Source organism: Thamnophis elegans, chromosome 9 (genome assembly GCF_009769535.1).
Source record: "Thamnophis elegans isolate rThaEle1 chromosome 9, rThaEle1.pri, whole genome shotgun sequence".
NCBI classification, from domain to species: Eukaryota; Metazoa; Chordata; class Lepidosauria; order Squamata; family Colubridae; genus Thamnophis; species Thamnophis elegans.
Window position 1 is genome coordinate 6,873,195 of NC_045549.1, and position 18,609 is coordinate 6,891,803.

The 18,609-nt window shown below is 44.7% G+C and overlaps 1 protein-coding gene across 3 annotated transcripts in view; it reads right to left on the minus strand.

Annotated features, from left to right (window-relative positions):
* Positions 1–712: 712 nt before the first annotated feature.
* Positions 713–18,609, minus strand: part of SLC4A4 (solute carrier family 4 member 4) — a 175,386-nt gene continuing 157,489 nt past the window's right edge. For all 3 annotated transcript variants that reach the window (XM_032224275.1, XM_032224276.1, XM_032224274.1), the window contains exons 21-26: positions 12,100–12,168; positions 10,129–10,302; positions 9,072–9,233; positions 7,564–7,660; positions 3,186–3,259; positions 713–1,832 (exon numbers count right to left, since the gene is read on the minus strand). In XM_032224275.1, coding sequence (XP_032080166.1) covers positions 3,219–3,259; positions 7,564–7,660; positions 9,072–9,233; positions 10,129–10,302; positions 12,100–12,168 — 543 coding nt within the window. In that variant the 3' untranslated portion in view covers positions 713–1,832; positions 3,186–3,218. The remainder of the gene's footprint in view (positions 1,833–3,185; positions 3,260–7,563; positions 7,661–9,071; positions 9,234–10,128; positions 10,303–12,099; positions 12,169–18,609) is intronic.

Consider the following 18,609-nt stretch of genomic DNA (forward strand, 5'->3'; position numbering starts at 1 on the left):
ATTACTTGTTTCATTCTACTTCTGTCATAGGAGTAGAGGGAAAATGGAGGTCAGGAGGCCATTTTCACTGGCAGAGTGCTCGGGCCACCACAGGCGCCCCTAACACGAGTGACGTCAAGCTGGCCACGCCCCCCCCCCCAAAAGTCCAACACGACCCTGATGCGGCCTCCAATGAAATCGAGTTTCACGCCCCTGATTTAGATTGTTAAAAGGAAAGAAGAAATGGAAAGAAAAGAAAGACGATTAAAAAAAAAGTATTGATACAGCTGATTTTAAGTTCGATGCTATACAGCCCTCTTTTGCAAATTTGGGCCACTTTACGACGTGGGGACTTCAAATCCCAGAATTCCCCAGCCTGCATGGAATTCTGGGAATTGACATCCACGCCCCTTAAGGTTGCCAAATTTGAAAAAAAAAACACAGGTATATACCCTTGAGCTTGTATTTTTGGTGTGGTTTTTTTTTTTTGTTCTTTTTGTAAAAATCACATTATATAATATATTATACAATTATTATTATTATTATTACTACTATTATTAAAACATTTTCTTTATTTTTATTGTAAAGAAAAAAAAAGCCCAAATCTAGAAACGAGAGGTAGAACTACTCAAAACTATATTTCCTGCTGCAGGAAAAAAGAAAAGTCATTTTTTTACAGTTTTTTTAAAAAAAAAATGTTTAAAAATCGATCATTCTCACCCCACCCCACCCCACCCCACAAAAATGTTAGATCAGCCCCCCCCCCTCTAATTTAAAACGGATAACACTTTGTCAACACAGCCGACAGCTTAAGAATCCATTTCAGTGTTACAAAATAAAAGTTGCATAGGAGCAGGTTATACAAATGTCACATCATAATGCTGGGAGGGGGGGTGGGATGCATCTGTGTGGGTTAGCACCTTTTCGACTGCTTTGCACCGAAATACAGTAGCAGAGGTGACATTAAGACCATGTTAAGATAGCAGCATTTTTTTGCAGGAATCGAGAGTTATCGGGAATTTGCCTGAAAGTCAGTTTTGTTCTGCTGAAAGAGAGAGGGGGGGAGGGAGGGAGGGAAGGAGGGAGAGAGAGAAAGAAAGAAAAAACTAAAATCAAAACCTTAATATCGACAAATGCCCCAAAGGAGCAGAAGGATGAGAAACATTGATTCGCATCGCAAGAAAATAAAAATAACAATCTGCTTTGCTGACAAGAAACCACGGTGCTATAATTAATACATACATACATACATACATACATATATATATATATATATATATATATATATATATATATATATATATATATATATATATATCCTTAATACTTTTGCACCTTCTTCTGCAAAGCAACAGAGGAGGCGCACCAATTGAAAAGGCAGAAAAAAAAATATTGGTCAGAAATGAAAGGGAAGAGAAACAGTTTGCGACAACAGAAAACACACACAAATGGGCTGAAGCGAGGAAATAGAATAAAATCTAAAGGAAGAGGGATACATTTTGAGTTTTCTTTCGATCTAGATGGATAACAGCAACTGAACATTCGACTAGAGAAGAAGACAAAGGACATCCAATTCAATAAAGCAGGCATAATCTACCCCAAACCCAGACACTTCCAAGACTTGTGGACTCCAATCCCAGAATTCCCCCAGTTGGAATTCTGGGAGTTGAAGTCCACCAGTCTTAAAGGGGCCAGTTTTTTTTTTGTTGTGGGGGAGACTCCCGCAAGAAAGGACGAAGATGCAGTTGTGACAGTGTGTTCTGTTCCCTTGCTATTCCGAAAGTAGGCATGGTCTTCAGAGCTGAGTGCTATTCTAATCTGAGGCACAACTTCCATCAGGATTTTGCGGAGGCCTAGAAAGATGAAATCACAACAATTATCATTCAGAGATTGTAACGCTTCCAGGAACGGTGAACTTAGCCAGGGATGGTCAGCTTAAGGACACATGTGTCAAAGGAAACGTTGCCGTGAGTTTTTGGGGTGAAGCCACCAGCGTTGGCCAACATCTGTCAGCTCGTCTTGAAAGCCCACCTTGTTCTTGGGAGGTTTTTGGAGGCTGGGGAGATCATGTGAGGAGGGGATGAGACTCTGGAGCCTCTGGAAGTCATGTAAGAGAGCCGTACCAAAAGTGCTTTTTCAGGAGTTTCAACTGGACTTTCGTGGGTTTTGTTTTGTTTTGAAGACGTTTCGCTTCTCATCTTTTTTTAAAAAGTTTTTTTTAATGTTTTAATTTTTTACACATCAGTGTGATGGTTCACCAACAAAACCACGCTCAACAAAAGCGTGCCCGACTAAACTGCGGTGACAAAATCGCGAGTTCTAAACCACGCCGACGAATGAGCGCTGAAGCGCACCAACAACAGCACGCCGACAGAAGCGCGCTGTAAACCTAACCCTAACCCTTACCTTAAACTTAAATCGTGCTTCTGTCGGCGTGCTGTTGTCGCCGCGTTGATGACGTCGCGGTTTTAGCACCGCAGTTTTGTCGGCGCGCTTTTGTCGTGCATGCATTTGTCGGGTCACGCAGTGTGATACCTGAGTATCATACATTTCATACCAAAAAAAAAAAAATAGTGTCAATAGCAAAGCCAGATTCACTGGACAACTGTGCTACTAACTTTAACAACTGCTGCGATTCACTTAACATTCGGGGCAAGAAAGGCAAGCTCGCTTAACAACTGTCTCGCTTAGCCACGGAAATTCTGAGCTCTATTGCGGTCGTAGAGGTCGAGGGGCTGCCTGTAGAGCCAAGGTGGCGCAGTGCCTGTAGAGCCAAGGTGGCGCAGTGGTTAAATGCAGCACTGCAGGCTACTGCTAGATCAGCAGGTCAGCGGTTCAAATCTCACCGGCTCAGGGTTGACTCAGCCTTCCATCCTTCCGAGGTGGGTAAAATGAGGACCCAGATTGTTGGGGGCAATATGCTGACTCTCTGTAAACCGCTTAGAGAGGCCTGAAAGGCCTATGAAGCGGTATATAAGTCTACTGCTATTGCTATTGCTATTGTAAAATCCAATAAATCCCATGAGAAATTTTAAGCCGGTGAGAAATTCCGTGAAGTTTATGCCTAATTTATTGAAGGCAACATTCTGGATGAAAGGCGTTTGAAACAGGTGTCCTGGTGTTTTCATTAGGGGCATGTGTGTATGTATGTGTGTTTGTGTATGTTTGTGTGTGTATAAAATTTGGAAACACACAAAGAGGCTTACCTTGGCATGTAGGAATGGAAGTGAGGAATTTGATCAGCATGATGTATGGCGTTCAAGGAATGTTGGCTTTTCTTCTGTGTTATTGAAAAAAAATAAAACATTTTACTTAGAAAGTCCAATCCTTCTTTTCTATATGAAGAAACTCACATGAAATAAAACCTTTTCTTGCTTTTCTGGTCTGGTTATTAATTCCTAAAATACTTTAAACAGAAGCTAAGCACACTCTCAAAATAAACCAGATATGGCATGTTAGTTAAACAGCTCTTTATATACAGACTATGCGTGGCACCTCACTTTCCTTCCTTTACACATTTCCTGCCCTACTGGACTTTTTAAATTTTGAAGTATGATTTTAATCAGAAGAAGGGTGACAGGCTTGAAACCAAAGGGCCAGCCCTCATATTTTAAAAAAAATACTATTTCCCAGAATGAAAACAACAAGTTGGCAGTCAAGAGCTCTCTTTGTATGTGCCTTACGGCTGCCATCTTTTTCACACACTTTGCAACAGATCTCTAAGATAGTCTCAGAAAATGAAAGCAGCAAGGGAGAAGGAAGGAAAGAAAGAAAGAAAGAAAGAAAGAAAGAAGGAGGAGGGAGGGGAAAGAAAGAAAGAGAGAGAGAGAAAGAAAGAAAGAAAGAAAGAAAGGAGGGAGGGAGGAAGGAAAAAAGAGTAAGAAAGAAATAGAGAAAGAAAGAAAAAAGAAAGGAAGGAAGGAGGAAGGGAGGGGAGGAAGAAAGGAAAAAAGAGGAAGGAAGGAAGGAAGGAAGGAAGGAAAAAAGAGTAAGAAAGAAATAGAGAGAAAGAAAAAAGAAAGGAAGGAAGGAGGGAGGGAAGAAAGAAAGGAAAAAAGAGAGGAAGGAAGAAGGGAAGAAGGAAGGAAAGAGAGAAAGAGAGGGAGGGAGAAGGGAGAAAAAAGAGTAAGAAAGAGAGAGAAAGAAAAAGAAGGGAGGGAAGGAGGAAGAAAAAGAGAGAGGGGAGGGAGGGAGGAGAAGGGAGGAAGAAAACAGAGTAAGAGAAAGAAAGAAAGAGAAAGAAGGAAAAAAGAGTAAGAAAGAAATAGAGAGAAAGAAAGGAAGGAAGGAAGGAAGGAGGGAGGGAAGAAAGAAAGGAAAAAAGAGAGGAAGGAAGGAAGGAAGAAGGGAAGAAGGAAGGAAAGAGAGAAAGAGAGGGAGGGAGAAGGAAGAAAAAAGAGTAACAAAGAGAGAGAAAGAAAAAAGAAGGGAGGGAAGGAGGAAGAAAAAGAGAGGGGGGAAGGAGTAAGGAGAAGGGAGGAAGAAAACAGAGTAAGAGAAAGAAAGAAGGAAGGAAGGAAAAGGAGAGGTGGCAATGAAGGAAGGGGAAGGGTGGAAGAAAAAAGGGTAAGAAAGAGAGAGAGAGAAAGAGAAAAGGGAAGGAAGGGAGGGAGGGAGGGAGAGAAAGGGATAAGATAATCTGGGGCTGAAACATTCTTCCAAAGGGCCAGAGAAAGAGGCCTTAATCAGCTATATTAATATGCCATTATCAAGTCATTTTCTAAATAATCAGTGATCCTCTTTGCAAACATGTTTTCTATACGCCACAAAGAGAAGATTAGACAGCAGGAGGAGAAAACTCCAGGGAAAAAGAAAGCCCGCAGATCCAGAATATCTCTAAATCCTGGGCTAGACACAGGCTGGGTGATTTGGAAAGCTTAAAAGAGAATTGCAGTGAGAGGCAGCCCTAGAATCTGCTCCATTAGCAGCTGCCTCAAAGCAACGAAAGCCAGAATCTCAGGGAGGGAGGGAGGGAAAGAGAAGAGCCCAAAGGTCACAGTATGTCTAAGGGCTTCAAAGCAAATACATTCTTTGAAAGTCAAGAAAAATTCCACAGGTCGGGTGCAGGGAAAGAAAGAAAGAAAGAAAGAAAGAAAGAAAGAAAGAAAGAAAGACAGAAAGAAAGAAAGAGAAAGAAAGAAAGAAAGAAAGAGAAAGAAACAAAGAAAGAAAGAAAAGAAGGAGGAGGAGGAGGACGAAGGAAAAAAGGAAGGAAGAAAGGAAGGAAGGAAGGAAGGAAGGAACGAAGGAAGGAAGGAAGGAAGGAAGGAGAAAAACAACTTCTACTGAACAAGATTAAAAAAATAATAATCCATGAAAGTTTTATGGCAGTGATGGCAAACCTTTTCAGCACCAAGAGCCGAAAAGGGAGCATGCATGCATGTGCTCATCTGGCCTGCAACCCAGAAGAGGAGGTGCCAAGGGGGCATGCACGCCTGAAATCTAGTCTTCCGGTTTTTGGCGCGCATGCGCACGCAACATTGAGCTGGCCGGTGCACATGCCCAGGCCAGAAAACAGAAGAGCAGCTCTTCCAGTTTCTGGCCCTGCCGTACATAGGAAAGCCAGCTGCTTGTTGCTCGTGCATGTACGCCAGAAACCCGGACGGAACAGGCGATGTAGCATGTGCCAGGTACCATGGCTCTTTTTAAAAAATAAGTTTTTATTTTATTTTAGTATAAACAATCTATCTTCCATTAAACCATGTGTCATCCGGGTACAAATATTTTGTGCAATAACAATTAAAGGTTTACTCTCATATTCATTATTTGATCTATTCCTGGCTTAACACCTACCCCTTAAATGTCTAATACTGTAACAATCCTCTTCTTGATTTATTTAACTCTTATTAATTATGTTGACTCCATTGCTACATTTTCTATATCTTACGCATCAACTTTTACTTCTAATTCTTATATCGATTCTCTAACCATCGATAAAACGATTCCCGTGTAATGTAATAATTCTCTTTAATTGCAGTTAAATTCTCTTTAATTGCCAGCGTCAATCTGTTCATTTCTGCACATTCCAATATTTTCCTAATTTGTAGATAAAGATTTGTAGATAAATTTATTTATAGGCCGCCCTTTTCCCTGAGGGGACTCAGGGCGGCTTACAACGTATAGGGAAGGGAGTACACAAAATGACATATAAAGACAGTACGTAATTAAAAATAGAAGCAACATTCATTCATCATTCGGGAGGGGACGGATTATAATCTTTAACCCCAGGCCTGACGGGATAGCCAGGTCTTGAGGGCTGTGCGGAAGGTCTGGAGGGTGGTGAGGGTACGAATCTCCACGGGGAAATCGTTCCAAAGGGTCGGAGCTACTACTGAAAAGGCTCTCCTCCGCGTAGTTGCCAGTCGGCACTGACTGGCGGATGGGACTCGGAGGAGGCCTAATCTGTGTGATCTAATAGGTCGCAAGGAGGTAATTGGCAGGAGGCGGTCTCTCAAGTACCCAGATCCACTACCATGGAGGGCTTTGTGGGTGGTAAGTAGCACCTTGAAGCGCACCCGGAGATCAACAGGTAGCCAGCGCAGCTCGCGGAGGATAGGTGTTATGTGGGCGAACCGAGGTGCACCCACAATCACTCGCGCGGCCGCATTCTGGACTAGCTGAAGTCGCCGGATGCTCTTCAAGGGCAGCCCCATGTAGAGCACGTTGCAGTATTCCAGCCTAGAGGTCACAAGGGCACGAGTGACTGTTGTGAGAGCCTCCCGGTTCAGGTAGGGTCGCAACTGGCGCACCAGGCGAACCTGGGCAAATGCCCCCCTGGTCACAGCCGACAGATGATGATCAAAGGTCAGCTGTGGGTCCAGGAGGACTCCCAAGTTGCGAACCCTGTCTGAGGGGTATAATATTTGCCCCCCCCAGCCTGAGTGATGGAACACTAGCCAAATTATTGGGAGGGAAACACAACAGCCACTCGGTCTTTTCCGGGTTGATCACCTTCTCCTCTGTGGGAATCTCTCCATTTCTCCAATTTTGTTCAAATACAATCCTAGCTGCTGTTATAACATGGGTATAATCAAATAGACATTTTCTTTACTGTAAGTTTCTGGTAAAATCCCTAACAGGAATAGTTCAGGTTTTAAGTCAATGTGTTGTTGTTGACATGGCTCCGTGTGCCATTTTGGGCCACAGGTTCGCCATCTGGCTACTACCCGGGGGAGGGCCTTCTCTGTAGCAGCTCCGGCCCTTTGGAATGAACTCCCCACGGAGATCCGGACCCTCACCTCTCTCCAGGCCTTCCGGAAAGCCGTCAAAACCTGGCTGTGCCGGCAGGCCTGGGGTTGATGAGTTCCCCTCCCCTCTCGACTGGTATGGCTGTGTGATTTTCGTGTATTTTAATTATGTGTACTGTGTTTATGTTCCCTTTCCCCCCTGAGTTGTTCGCCGCCCTGAGTCCCTTCTGGAGAAGGGCGGCATACAAATAAACCAAATACAAATAAACAAATACAAATACAAATCATGATTTTTATGGCGATGCAGACTTAGGAGGATGTCTGTTCATCTATGTCTGCTCAGTTTTGGAATTATGACGGATGGAGCGAGGCGTGCAAAAAAATCAGTGCTACTCACTCTCGGCAGGCTTCCCATCATTCAGGAAAGGTTGCTGCTCCATGATGTCCATCGGGATTTTAATACTGGGCACATCTTCCGTGAACGGAGAGTCAGACTGTAACAAAAATGGGGCACAGCATTTTTTTAAAGAAATGTTTGTGTTCCTATTTTTTTTTGCGCCATTTATTCTCATTTCCTTGCTTCAGACCAGAGTTAAGGACCAGAAAAGACTGGGTGGTAGGGAATGGAAGGATTTTGAGTTTAAGATGCCGAGAACCTGGGCTCATCACCCAACAACCTGCGCCCGTTTTCAACAGTGAAGGGACTCGGGGTGGAAAATCTCCTGCAATCCATTTGCATTAATTCAGGAGACCCTGAGGACAGAGATAAACCCCCAAGTGGCCTCAAGGACCCTCTAAAAGGATGCGAAGGACCTGCTGTCTGCAAGGAGTATAAATCCTTCCATTCCCCACCATCCTGGCAGAGCTGAAGAAGCTTCTTGGATGAGAAGCAAAATATCTTCAAAGAAAAGAAAAGAAAAATAAGGAAGTCGAGTTTGCCTCTTGAAAAAGCACTTTTGGGACACCCATGAGTTGGATGACTTGAGAATCTCCATAGACATTTAGCTGTGCACTTTGGGATGAACACAGTGGCGGGTTTCCATCTTTTTGACTACCATTTCACTCATGCATGTGCAGAAACGCCCGGGCGGGTGGCTGGATCCTCCCGCTGCTGCCACTACCGGTTCGCCCGATCCGGGCTGAACTGGGAGCAACCCACCTCTGGATGAACACCCTCGACGGGTGCAAGAGTACGAATGGATTTCCAGAAAAATTGCAGACTACAGGAACCCCTTCAGCAGTTCCAAGAAGGTTCCACAGCCATTTGCACTACTCAGGAGACCCTGAGGACAGAGATAAACTTCCAAGTGGCCTCAACGACTCTCTAAAAGGATGCAAAGGACCAGCTGTCTGCAAGGAATATCAATCCTTCCATTCCCCACCGTCCAGTCAGAGCTGAAGAAGCTTCTGGGATGAGAAGCGAAACATCTTCAAAGAAAAGAAAAAAATAAGGAAGTCGATTTGCCTCTTGAAAAAAGAACCTTTGGGACAACCATGATCCTTGGTCTTTCTCGCCCTTGCAAGTTAGTCAGGGTAAAGCGTGACCCGACAAAAGTGCGAACGTCAAAAGCGCGCCGACAAAACCGCAGCGCTAAAACTGCAATGTCAAAAGCGCGCCGACAACAGCACGCCAACAACAGTGCGCCGACAGAAGCGCGATTTAAGTTAAGGTAAGGTTAGGGTTCGGTTTAGGGTTCGGTTTAGGGTTCGGTTTAGAGTTAGGTTACAGCGCGCTTCTGTCGGCGCGCTGTTGTCGGCGCGCTTCAGCGCTCATTCGTCGGCGCGGTTTTGTCGGCGCGGTTTTGTCACCGTGGTTTAGTCAGGCGCGCTTTTGTCGTTCGTGCATTTGTGGTGGAACCAGGGTAAAGGTGCCATCTTTTGTTTTAAAAGAGCAAACATGCTTACGTCATCATTGTCACTGTCCAGGCTGCCCTTCTTTTTCTTCTTCTTCTTTTCATCCTCTTTCTTCTTCTTGTCTTTTTCTGGAATGACGTCATCAAGGAAGCTGAGGTCATGCTGGGAGAAGAAATAATCCATCCCCCTTCTGACGGCCACGAGGGCGAGGATCTGTCAAGACAGAATTCAACATTCCCTCATTGGCATGTAGGTTATTTGTCACCTCAATCGTTTTTAAGATTCCACAGGTAGTCCTCGATTTGCAACAGCTCGCTTAGCGACCATCCAGAGTTACAACGGCGCTGAAAAAAATGTGACTTATGACCGTTTTTCACACTAATGGCCGTTATTGAGCCCCATGGTTGTGTGAATTGGCTGAATCCCACCCCTGGTTGTGATCCTAGAAGATTTAGAAGAAAGTCAAATTTTGCTATGAAGAGTTAGAATATGAAGGCCATTAAGGTTCAAGATAACTAAAATTGACATTAGGACCCCATGAAAGAGAGGAGCACTGTAAACAAAATTCCGAGAGATTGATTTTAGGCCTCAAACAAGCTTAGATTTTCCAGGTTATCCTTAATGGATTTTAATTCTAAAGTTGAAAGAAAATTACCGGTTCCTGTTAATATAAAAAGTAAATGTTCCCCTTGCACATATGTGCTAGTCGTTCCCGACTCTAGGAGGCAGTGCTCATCTCCGTTTCAAAGCCGAAGAGCCAGCGCTGTCCGAAGACGTCTCTGTGGTCATGTGGCCGGCATGACTAAACACCGAAGGCGCACGGAACGCTGTTCCCTTCCCACCAAAGGTGGTTCCTGTTTTTCTACTTGCATTTTTACATGCTTTTGAACTGCTAGGCTGGCAGAAGCTGGGACAAGGAACAGGAGCTTACTCAGTTATGAGGCGCTAGGGATTCTAACCACCGAACTGCCGGTCTTTCTGATCGACAAGCTCAGCCTCTTAGCCACTGAGCCACCGCGTCCCTTTTTTTCTGTCAATATATTGGGTAGTATAACACAACAACTGATACCTCCAAAAAGATGCCACAGGTGTGAAAATGTCCACCTACCATGACTGGGAAGATGATAGCAGCAACCGTGGACTTCAGGATCCAAAGGAGAGCCAAGCACAAGACTTGGAGGAAGGTGAAGAGGTGGACTCGGCGGAGGGGGACGTGTCGCAGGTAGATAAAGTCCGGCTGGTGCTTCAGAGGCATCAGGAGCAGCTTCAGGCGGTCCATGAACTGAGGAGGAGAAAGGGGAGTTCAAAGGCGCCATCACGGTGCAGAGAAAGAGCAAGGGGGAAGGTTTAGCTCTGGAAGTCAAGGGATCCCCTTCCATCTGCCTCCCTGCAGGCTCCTGGGACCAAAAATGGGCCATTGGGGGGGACGACAACTGCACACACACATCTTTTGAGCCTAGTAGGCTTTTCTACAGCCTCCTGGGACCAAAAACGGGTCATGAGGGGTGTGTGTGCAGCGCATCCCCCATTTTGGGCCTAACAGACCTCCCTGCAGCCTCCAGGGACCAAAAACGGGCTGCGGGGGGAGGGGGCCACCGCACCTCTACATCCATTTTGGGCTTAATAGGCCTCCTTGCAGCCTCCTGCGAGCAAAAACGGACCATGGGCATTAACAGTGCTGCCCTCCGCAAACACACACGGCCCATTTTGAGCCTAGTAGGCCTCCCTGCAGCCTCCTGGGGCAAACATGGGCTACGGGAAGGCACAGCACTCCCCACGCTCCTCCTGCACTCGACCGCCCCCAAGCCCCATTGTGCATGTGCGGCAGAGACCCGAAAATCAGCTAGCCAGTGGGAGGCGCGCACACACATGCGCAGTGGAGCTGAGCTGGGGCAATGGCTCGTGTGCCTGCAGAGAGGGTTTCTGTGTGCCACCTGTGGCACGGGTGCCATAGATTTGCCATCACGGTGCTATACAGCTATGTCTGTTAATGCGCATCGAGCTGGTGTTGAACTTGGATCACTAAAACCGGGTTTGATCTGCTCCAGCGCGGAACGTGTAAAAATTGTACTAAGAGTGTGGCTGATCCTTCCGATAGCACAGCTGTTGACAAGAGAACCGCCTGAACTCACCAGGAAATGAACTCGATCTGAAAAAGTCCACACTTAAATAAGTTTATTATCTACTTTCTCATGCATTTGTTTCACAAGGAACTTGGTGGGTATTTACTAAAAGACCAGGGCGTGTCTCTTGCAAACCTTATCTAAAGCTACAGGTAAGATTCATCATGTCAGCAGGGCAACCTTTGCATTCAATGTTCCAAGGATGAAATCTGAGCGTTTCTGCAGAGGGCAGGACTATCTTGCTTTTTAATATGTTTTTTTTAAAAAACTGTGAAAACAAATACATAACACTGGTGTAGGCAAGGGGGAAGAAAACACCATGTGACTTTCCTTTCATGCTTTCTCCAGAAACTGGAGAATCAATGATCAAAAATCAACAAGGCACTGATGATAAGCTTCAAACAATCACAGGAGACTTAGCTGGTCCAATAATTATTTGTAGACTTGAGTTTCTGTATGCTGACTCACAGGCCCACAATGAGGAGAGGGGAGGGGAGGAAGTAAATGGATGGGGAAGGGAAGGGAACGGAAGAGGGGTGTCGAACTCGATTTCATTGAGGGCTGCATCAGGGCGCGGCCAGCTTGACATTACTCACGCCAGGGGCGCTTGTGGCAGCCCGCACACTCTGCCAATGAAACCGGGCTCTCAATCTCCGCTTTGAGCTACGACGGCCTCCTGCATCCCCTCTGCCAGTGAAAACGGAGCTCGGGAAGGAGAGCTCCGTTTTCATTGGCAGAGGCACCGCGGGCCAATCCTTCGCTGTTTCCAGGGCAACAGCGCAGGCCAGATCTAAGTACCCCGTGGACCTGATCCTTCCCATGAGCCTCGAGTTTGACACCCCTGTTTGTAGAAGAAAAGACGGTGTGAATGAATGTTCTCCCCTTTTCCAGCTTGGGTTTCTGGAATATCTACTGCCCTTGTCAAAAAGAGCTGGGTTGTGAAGGTTGACACTTACCTGCACACCGTTGAGGGACGCAACACCCATGTAGAGGAACACACCATACAGGACAGGCATGGGAATAAACTAAGTGAGAGATAAAAGGTGGGGAAAAACAGAGTTTAAAAAACCTGCAAAGTCTTCATAACAGAGGAAGACATAACGTTCAAATTTTCTACACATGCTTCTGGTATCTGATTATTTTTAAAGTATTTTATTGAAAAATAATTTTGAAACAGAGGCTACAGATCCCAAATGAACAGAGACAAGGTTAGCTCTTGATTTACGACCAAACTGAGCTAAACGTTTGTTGTTGTGGGGCAGTTATTAAGCGAAGCGTGCTCCATTTTACAACCTCTTTTTCTACCGCTATTAAGAGGATCACTAGAGTTGTTAAATGAACCAGTCATTAAGCAAAACTGGCTGCTCCTATTGACTTGGCTTGCCAGAAGCTCCCTAGGGAGGATTGCAAATGACAATTCCAGCACCCTGGGATGTGGCAATCATCCTAAACACACGCCAGTTGCCTAGCACCTAAAGTTTGATCAAGAGACCGGTCATAAGTGTGAGAACGGGATGTAAGTCACTTTTTCCAATGCCATTGTAAGTTTGAACTGTCATGTAATCATCATCTCTTTTTAATGACCCTATAATCCCTAGTGGGGTGGAGTCTGGGCAATTGAATGGAGCTGAATGTTTACTGCCGGATGCCCTTTCTGTTGCCAACGCGGAGTTTTGTTCAGCAGATATATTCTGATTGGTACCCAGAGAGAGAGAAATATCTGCCTCTACCTAGAATCGAACTCACAGCCTCCTGATTGTGAGGCGAGAGTTTCACCTCCAGGTCACTGCACCACTCTTTTGAATTGTTGTTTGACAAACGTATAGAATCATAAATTGCCAAGGGGGAAAAAATAAAACACATAAAAAGCGCCATTCAAGATCATGAGTCAGGAAGTCAACACCGTTTTATCATCTTATGTGACACGCAAAGCTTGTCTAATATTTTCACAAATTTGTTCCATGGCAGCGTTTAAAAAAAGAATGGCTGTCAACTTTCCAACAATAACAGAACCTTCCATTTCTGAGCCCTTTCCCAACTTTCATAGAACATGACATCTGCACATCAACATTCCTCGCCAAAAGTGTTGTGCCATTCTAATCTTTAGAGCACAAACTGTATTTGCCAATGAAGTACACGTTTTATGGGGTCAATAAGTTTCTGATTACAAATGCTTTGTGCTAGACATCGGTGTTCTGACCGAGGCTTCCCGAAAGCATGAAGCAAACTCCTTGTCCCGACAAAAAGCCCTTTTATTAATTTCCTGTGAATTCTGCTCATTCACATCCAGCAAAGTCTTTCCAGGGAGGATTTACAGTCACAGACCTTCTCTGGCTTGGAGAGCTGCCAGGCCGATATCTGCAAAACTTGGCAAGGAGCTTCAGAGAGTCAAGAGCCAATTAAGAGAACTAATTGTCTCCTGCAAACTCCACTCCCCTTTTGCTCCTCTTTTATTTCCTCTGGGAGGGGCCATTCATCGTCCACCTGTGGCCTTACTCCCAAGTCAACCCCTGTTCTTTAGCTGTTCCCTTTGTCTAGCAACTCTGCACATGCGCACACTGGGAACAGGCTCCAGATGTTCTTCTGCCTCACTGATGTCTGACTCTGAAGGCAGCTGATAACTGGCATACGGCCATTGGCCCCCTCTCTGCCTCCGACCCAGAGCCCTCATCAGAGCCTTCCCCAGACTCCAGGACTGGCCCAGGTTCCTCCCCAACCCCCTCACTCTCCGAATCTGCTGCCAACTCTGCTGGCCACTGGCCGGCCACAACAATTAGACTTAAAACAAGTCACACACACAAAAAGTAAATTTAAATAAAGTATCTTTCCATAGTGGTGTTTTTTCCCCCTTTAGCACAGAACTATTAAATATATTTAAACTTGTGTCATGTAATAAAAACTCAGACAAGGAGTTTGGATATTCCCAGCTACTATCTGGTATCTGTTATTCGCAAGTAACAAATGTTATTTACAGAATTTGTAATATTTTTACATGCTGGATGGTGGAGAGCTGAATTCAAAGACAGAACTTACTGAAAAACACTGCTCAGAAAGACCAATTTAGGAACAGAACATTTATTTTATTTATTAAATTAAATTTGTTCGCCACCCACCTGTTACCATTTGTCCATCCAAGAAGGCAACATGTGTTTGATATCCTTGCTAATAATATATCAACAATTTTTTACATTCAAAAAATCTTTTTGTATTTGATCGGCAATGAATGACTGAACTTCATTTGAAAAGGAGGAAGGTGCATTGAATATGTTCACCGCCTGGAGTTATTTATAAAAATAATAAAATCTGTCTGTCTGTCTGTCTGTCTGTCTGTCTGTCTGTCTGTCTATCTATCTATCTATCTATCTATCTATCTATCTATCTATCTATCTATCTATCTATCTATCTATCTATCTAGCTATCTATCCCATTCCATTCCATTCCATTCCATTCCATTCCATTCCATTCCATATATAAATGCCTGTGTGTATGTTCCAGCATAACTCTGGAACGCCTTGAACAATTTCAACCAAACTTGATACACAGATAACTTACTCTTTGGAAACAAATACTGTGGGGGTAAGACACCCCTAACACCCCTCGGGATGTGTGTTCTGTTAAGATACACCCTGTTGTGCCTTAAAATGGCTTCTACTGTACTGCTATAAAACGGCTTCTACCGTACTGCTGTAAAATGGCTTCTATCGTACTGCTGTAAAATGGCTTCTACTGTACAGCACAGCGGAGTTGCAATGGTAATGGCTTCCCAGTATTCCACAAGGGAGCTCCCTCTGGTAAAGGAGGAAGTTCCAACATTAGAAACTGTGTTTGGTCTGGACATTTTCCCCCTATAAATAAATACCTGGACAATGCCCGGTTATTAAAACTAGTCGATAAATAAAATAAAACCCTCCAAAGCACTATTAATAGAATGGTCCTTACATATTCTTATACAGATAGTCCTCATCTTACAACCATTTGTTTTCTTTCAAAGTTACAACGGCACTGAAAAAAGTGACTTGCGACCATTTTTCACAAGTATGACCGTTGTAGCATTCCCCCGTGATCACGTGATCAAAATCCAGGCACTTGGCAACTGGCTCATAGTTACGACGGTTGCAGTGTCCCAGGGTCACGTGATCCCCTTTTGCGACCTTCCGACGAGCGAAGCGAGTGGGGAAGCCAGGTTCACTTAACAACCGTGTCACTAACTGAACAGTTGAAGTGATCCACTTAACAACCACGACAGGAAAGGTCATAATGAATGGGGAACATTCACTTAATAACTAACTCTTTTGCTTAGCAACAGAAATGCTGGGCTCAATTGTGGTCGTAAATCGAGGACTATCTGTACATACTGCTGATTTCCAGATGAGCCAGAATTCCCTCTGACTTGAGAGCCATCCACAGCATCTGGTGAGGATACAAGATATTGTATTTTTCAGACTATAAGATGCACTGGTGTATAAGACACACCAACATTTCCACGCTCTTTTAGGGGGGGGGAAGTGCGTCTTATACTCCAAAAAATACGGTAGATTTCAAAGCAAAATATGATGTGGAGCACAGGTGGATGTACATCTAATTGGCTGCAATTATCAAATGTTGCAATTATCCTGGAAAAATGATATGTAGGATGTTTCCAACACAGGCCACACGAATGCGCTTGAGATCAATAAATCAACGTTGCCGTTTCTGACGCATCCCTGCCCAGCCCTATTTGGGAAAGTTGGAACTGGCACACTTTTTTTTTCTAGTCCTATCCGGAAAAGGTAATGATTGAACCGATGGCCTTTGCACACAAAGCAAGCACTGTATTCTGCTTTAAATGCTTGGCAGCAGCAAAGGTTCAAACGGGGGCAAGCCATAAAAAAAAAAAAAAGAAAACCAGATAACCAGGAAAAATCAGAAAGAGAAATGAAGGTTTTATAAGGCGAAAGCCAAAATCAGCAGGAACATAAAGATCAGGAAACGAAGTCTTTTTCTACCTTCTGAATAACAGCTGAAAGTACAAAAAAAAGAAAAGAAAACAAGATGATTTTTCTTTCCAGTTAATTTACAGGTAAATGACCTTGCAACCATTTTGTCTTTGGTTCCTTCTTTAAGGAAGGTAAGGGATGAACCCACCATCCCTTTTGAGCCTGGCATTTGAAATATATATATATATATATATATATTTATGCAGAAAAGATTTTGTCTCCTAGTCTAGATGTGGAGACTCTAGAAAGAGTGCAGAGAAGAGCAACAAAGAGGATTAGGGGACTGGAGGCTAAAACATATGAAGAACGGTTGCAGGAACTGGGTATGTCCAGTATAATGAAAAGAAGGACTAGGGGAGACATGATAGCAGTCTTCCAATATCTCAGGGGCTGCCACAAAGAAGAGGGAGTCAAGCTATTCTCCAAAGCACCTGAGGGCAGGACAAGAAGCAATGGGTGGAAACTAATTAAGGAGAGAAGCAACTTAGAACTAAGGAGAAATTTCCTGGCAGTGAGAACAATTAATCAGTGGAACAAGTTGCCAGTAGTTGTGAATGCTCCAACACTGGAAGTCTTTAAGAAGATGTTGGATAGCCATTTCTCTGAAGTGGTGTAGGGTTTCCTGCCTGAGCATGGGGTTGGACTAGAAGACCTCCAAGGTCCCTTCCAACTCTGTTATTGTATTCTAGAGAAGTTTGGCTCTTGAAATTAAAAAGACAGAATGGGAAAAAAAATCTCAAACAAACTGCACAGGTACAGTATAGGTGGTACCTCGCTCAATGGTAGTAACTGTGAGAGGGAACTTGGAGTCCTAGTGGACAACCATTTAAATAAGTGCCAGCCGTGGGCAGCAGCTGCCAAAAAAGCCAACACAGTTCTAGGCTGCATAAACAGAGGGATAGAATCAAAATCAAATGAATACCACTTTGTAAGGCCTTGGTAAGGCCACACTTGGAATACTGCCTTCTGTTTTGGTCGCCACGATGTAAAAATAATGTGGAGACTCTAGAAAGAGTGCAGAGAAGAGCAACAAAGAGGATTAGGGGACTGGAGGCCAAAACATATGAAGAACGGTTGCAGGAACTGGGTAGGTCTAAGTTTAATGAAAAGAAGGACTAGGGGAGACATGATAGCAGTCTTCCAATAACTCAGGGGCTGCCACAAAGAAGAGGGAGTCAAGCTATTCTCCAAAGCACCCGAGCAATGGGTGATGGAAACTAATCAAGGAGAGAAGCAACCATGGCTGGCTAGGGAATTCCGGAAGCTAGAAGTCCACAGGTCTTTAAAGTTTAAGTTTATTGACATTTCTATGCTGCCTACTCCCTAGAGACTCTGTTGAGTAGCCCTACCTTAGAAGAAGGGATCAGAAATTACTCAACTAAAGAGCTGCTTATATACTTGCTCAGCCTGAAATTCTGTGGGTCATAATGCTGCCTGAGGCCCTTATTTCCTTGGCAAGATACTTTTATTTTGAGGATTAGAATTCTTGGCTTGGACTGCTGGGGTTCAAGCTCTCTCTCTCTCCTCCTTTCCATTCCCTGTTCTTGAAGGCTCAAAGACCAGGGAGCAGTATATGTCAACAACAGCTAGTTTCAGCGGTGGGTTTCACATTTTGTTACCACCGGTTCGCCGTGTGCGCTTCGTGGGTGCATGTGCCCCTTCTGCACATCTGCCCGGCCTTCCACACATGCACCTTGCTCACACGCGGGCCTTCTACGCATACACCCGGCCTAAAAAACATGCCTAAATAGGATGGCATAGAGCCAAGGCGGATGGATAGGCCCACCCACGATTTCCGCTACCAGTGAGCCAGTCCAAACTGACTGAATGCCACCTCTGGCGGGCTTTCTTTAGATCTGGAATGGCAAACCTATGACACACATGCCGCAGGTAACATGCGGAGCCATGTAGCTGATTTTCAGCCTTCTGGAGAGCCAGGAGAAGTCATTTTCACCTTCCCCAGGCTCCAGAGGCTTCCCTGGACTATGGGGAGGGTGAAAAAGGCCTCTCCCAGCCCCCCTCCCCCCCGAGGAAATACCAAGCTCATCTTGGAGGCGAGCAGTGTGGCGCGCATGTGGGGAATCGTGGGAGGGGGGATTGTACGTGCATGCACATGTGGGTGTGTGCTTTGCATTATGGGTGCCGGGGTGCAATAGCGTGCACGCCCTCGCATTTTTGGCCCCCAAGGTTCCCCATCACTGCTCTAGATCTTGGAGAATCCAGTGTTTCATTTTATTACTCACTGGATTACTCACAGCTCTCCATCTCTGTCCACAAAGCTCTCTGCAAACTACTCAGAGCGATCTCTTCATTCGGTGCTGCTATTAAGGATATCGTGAGCTGGACTGCTGTGTTTCCAGCTACCAAAGCAGCGATCAAGGTTTTTTGTTTTTTTTTCCAAACTAAGCTTGAAATTAACCCTAGTGGAGTTGAAACACAGGAAGCCTAAATTGGTGGGGTTACCAAAAAAAGAAAAAAAAAGTTGTAGAG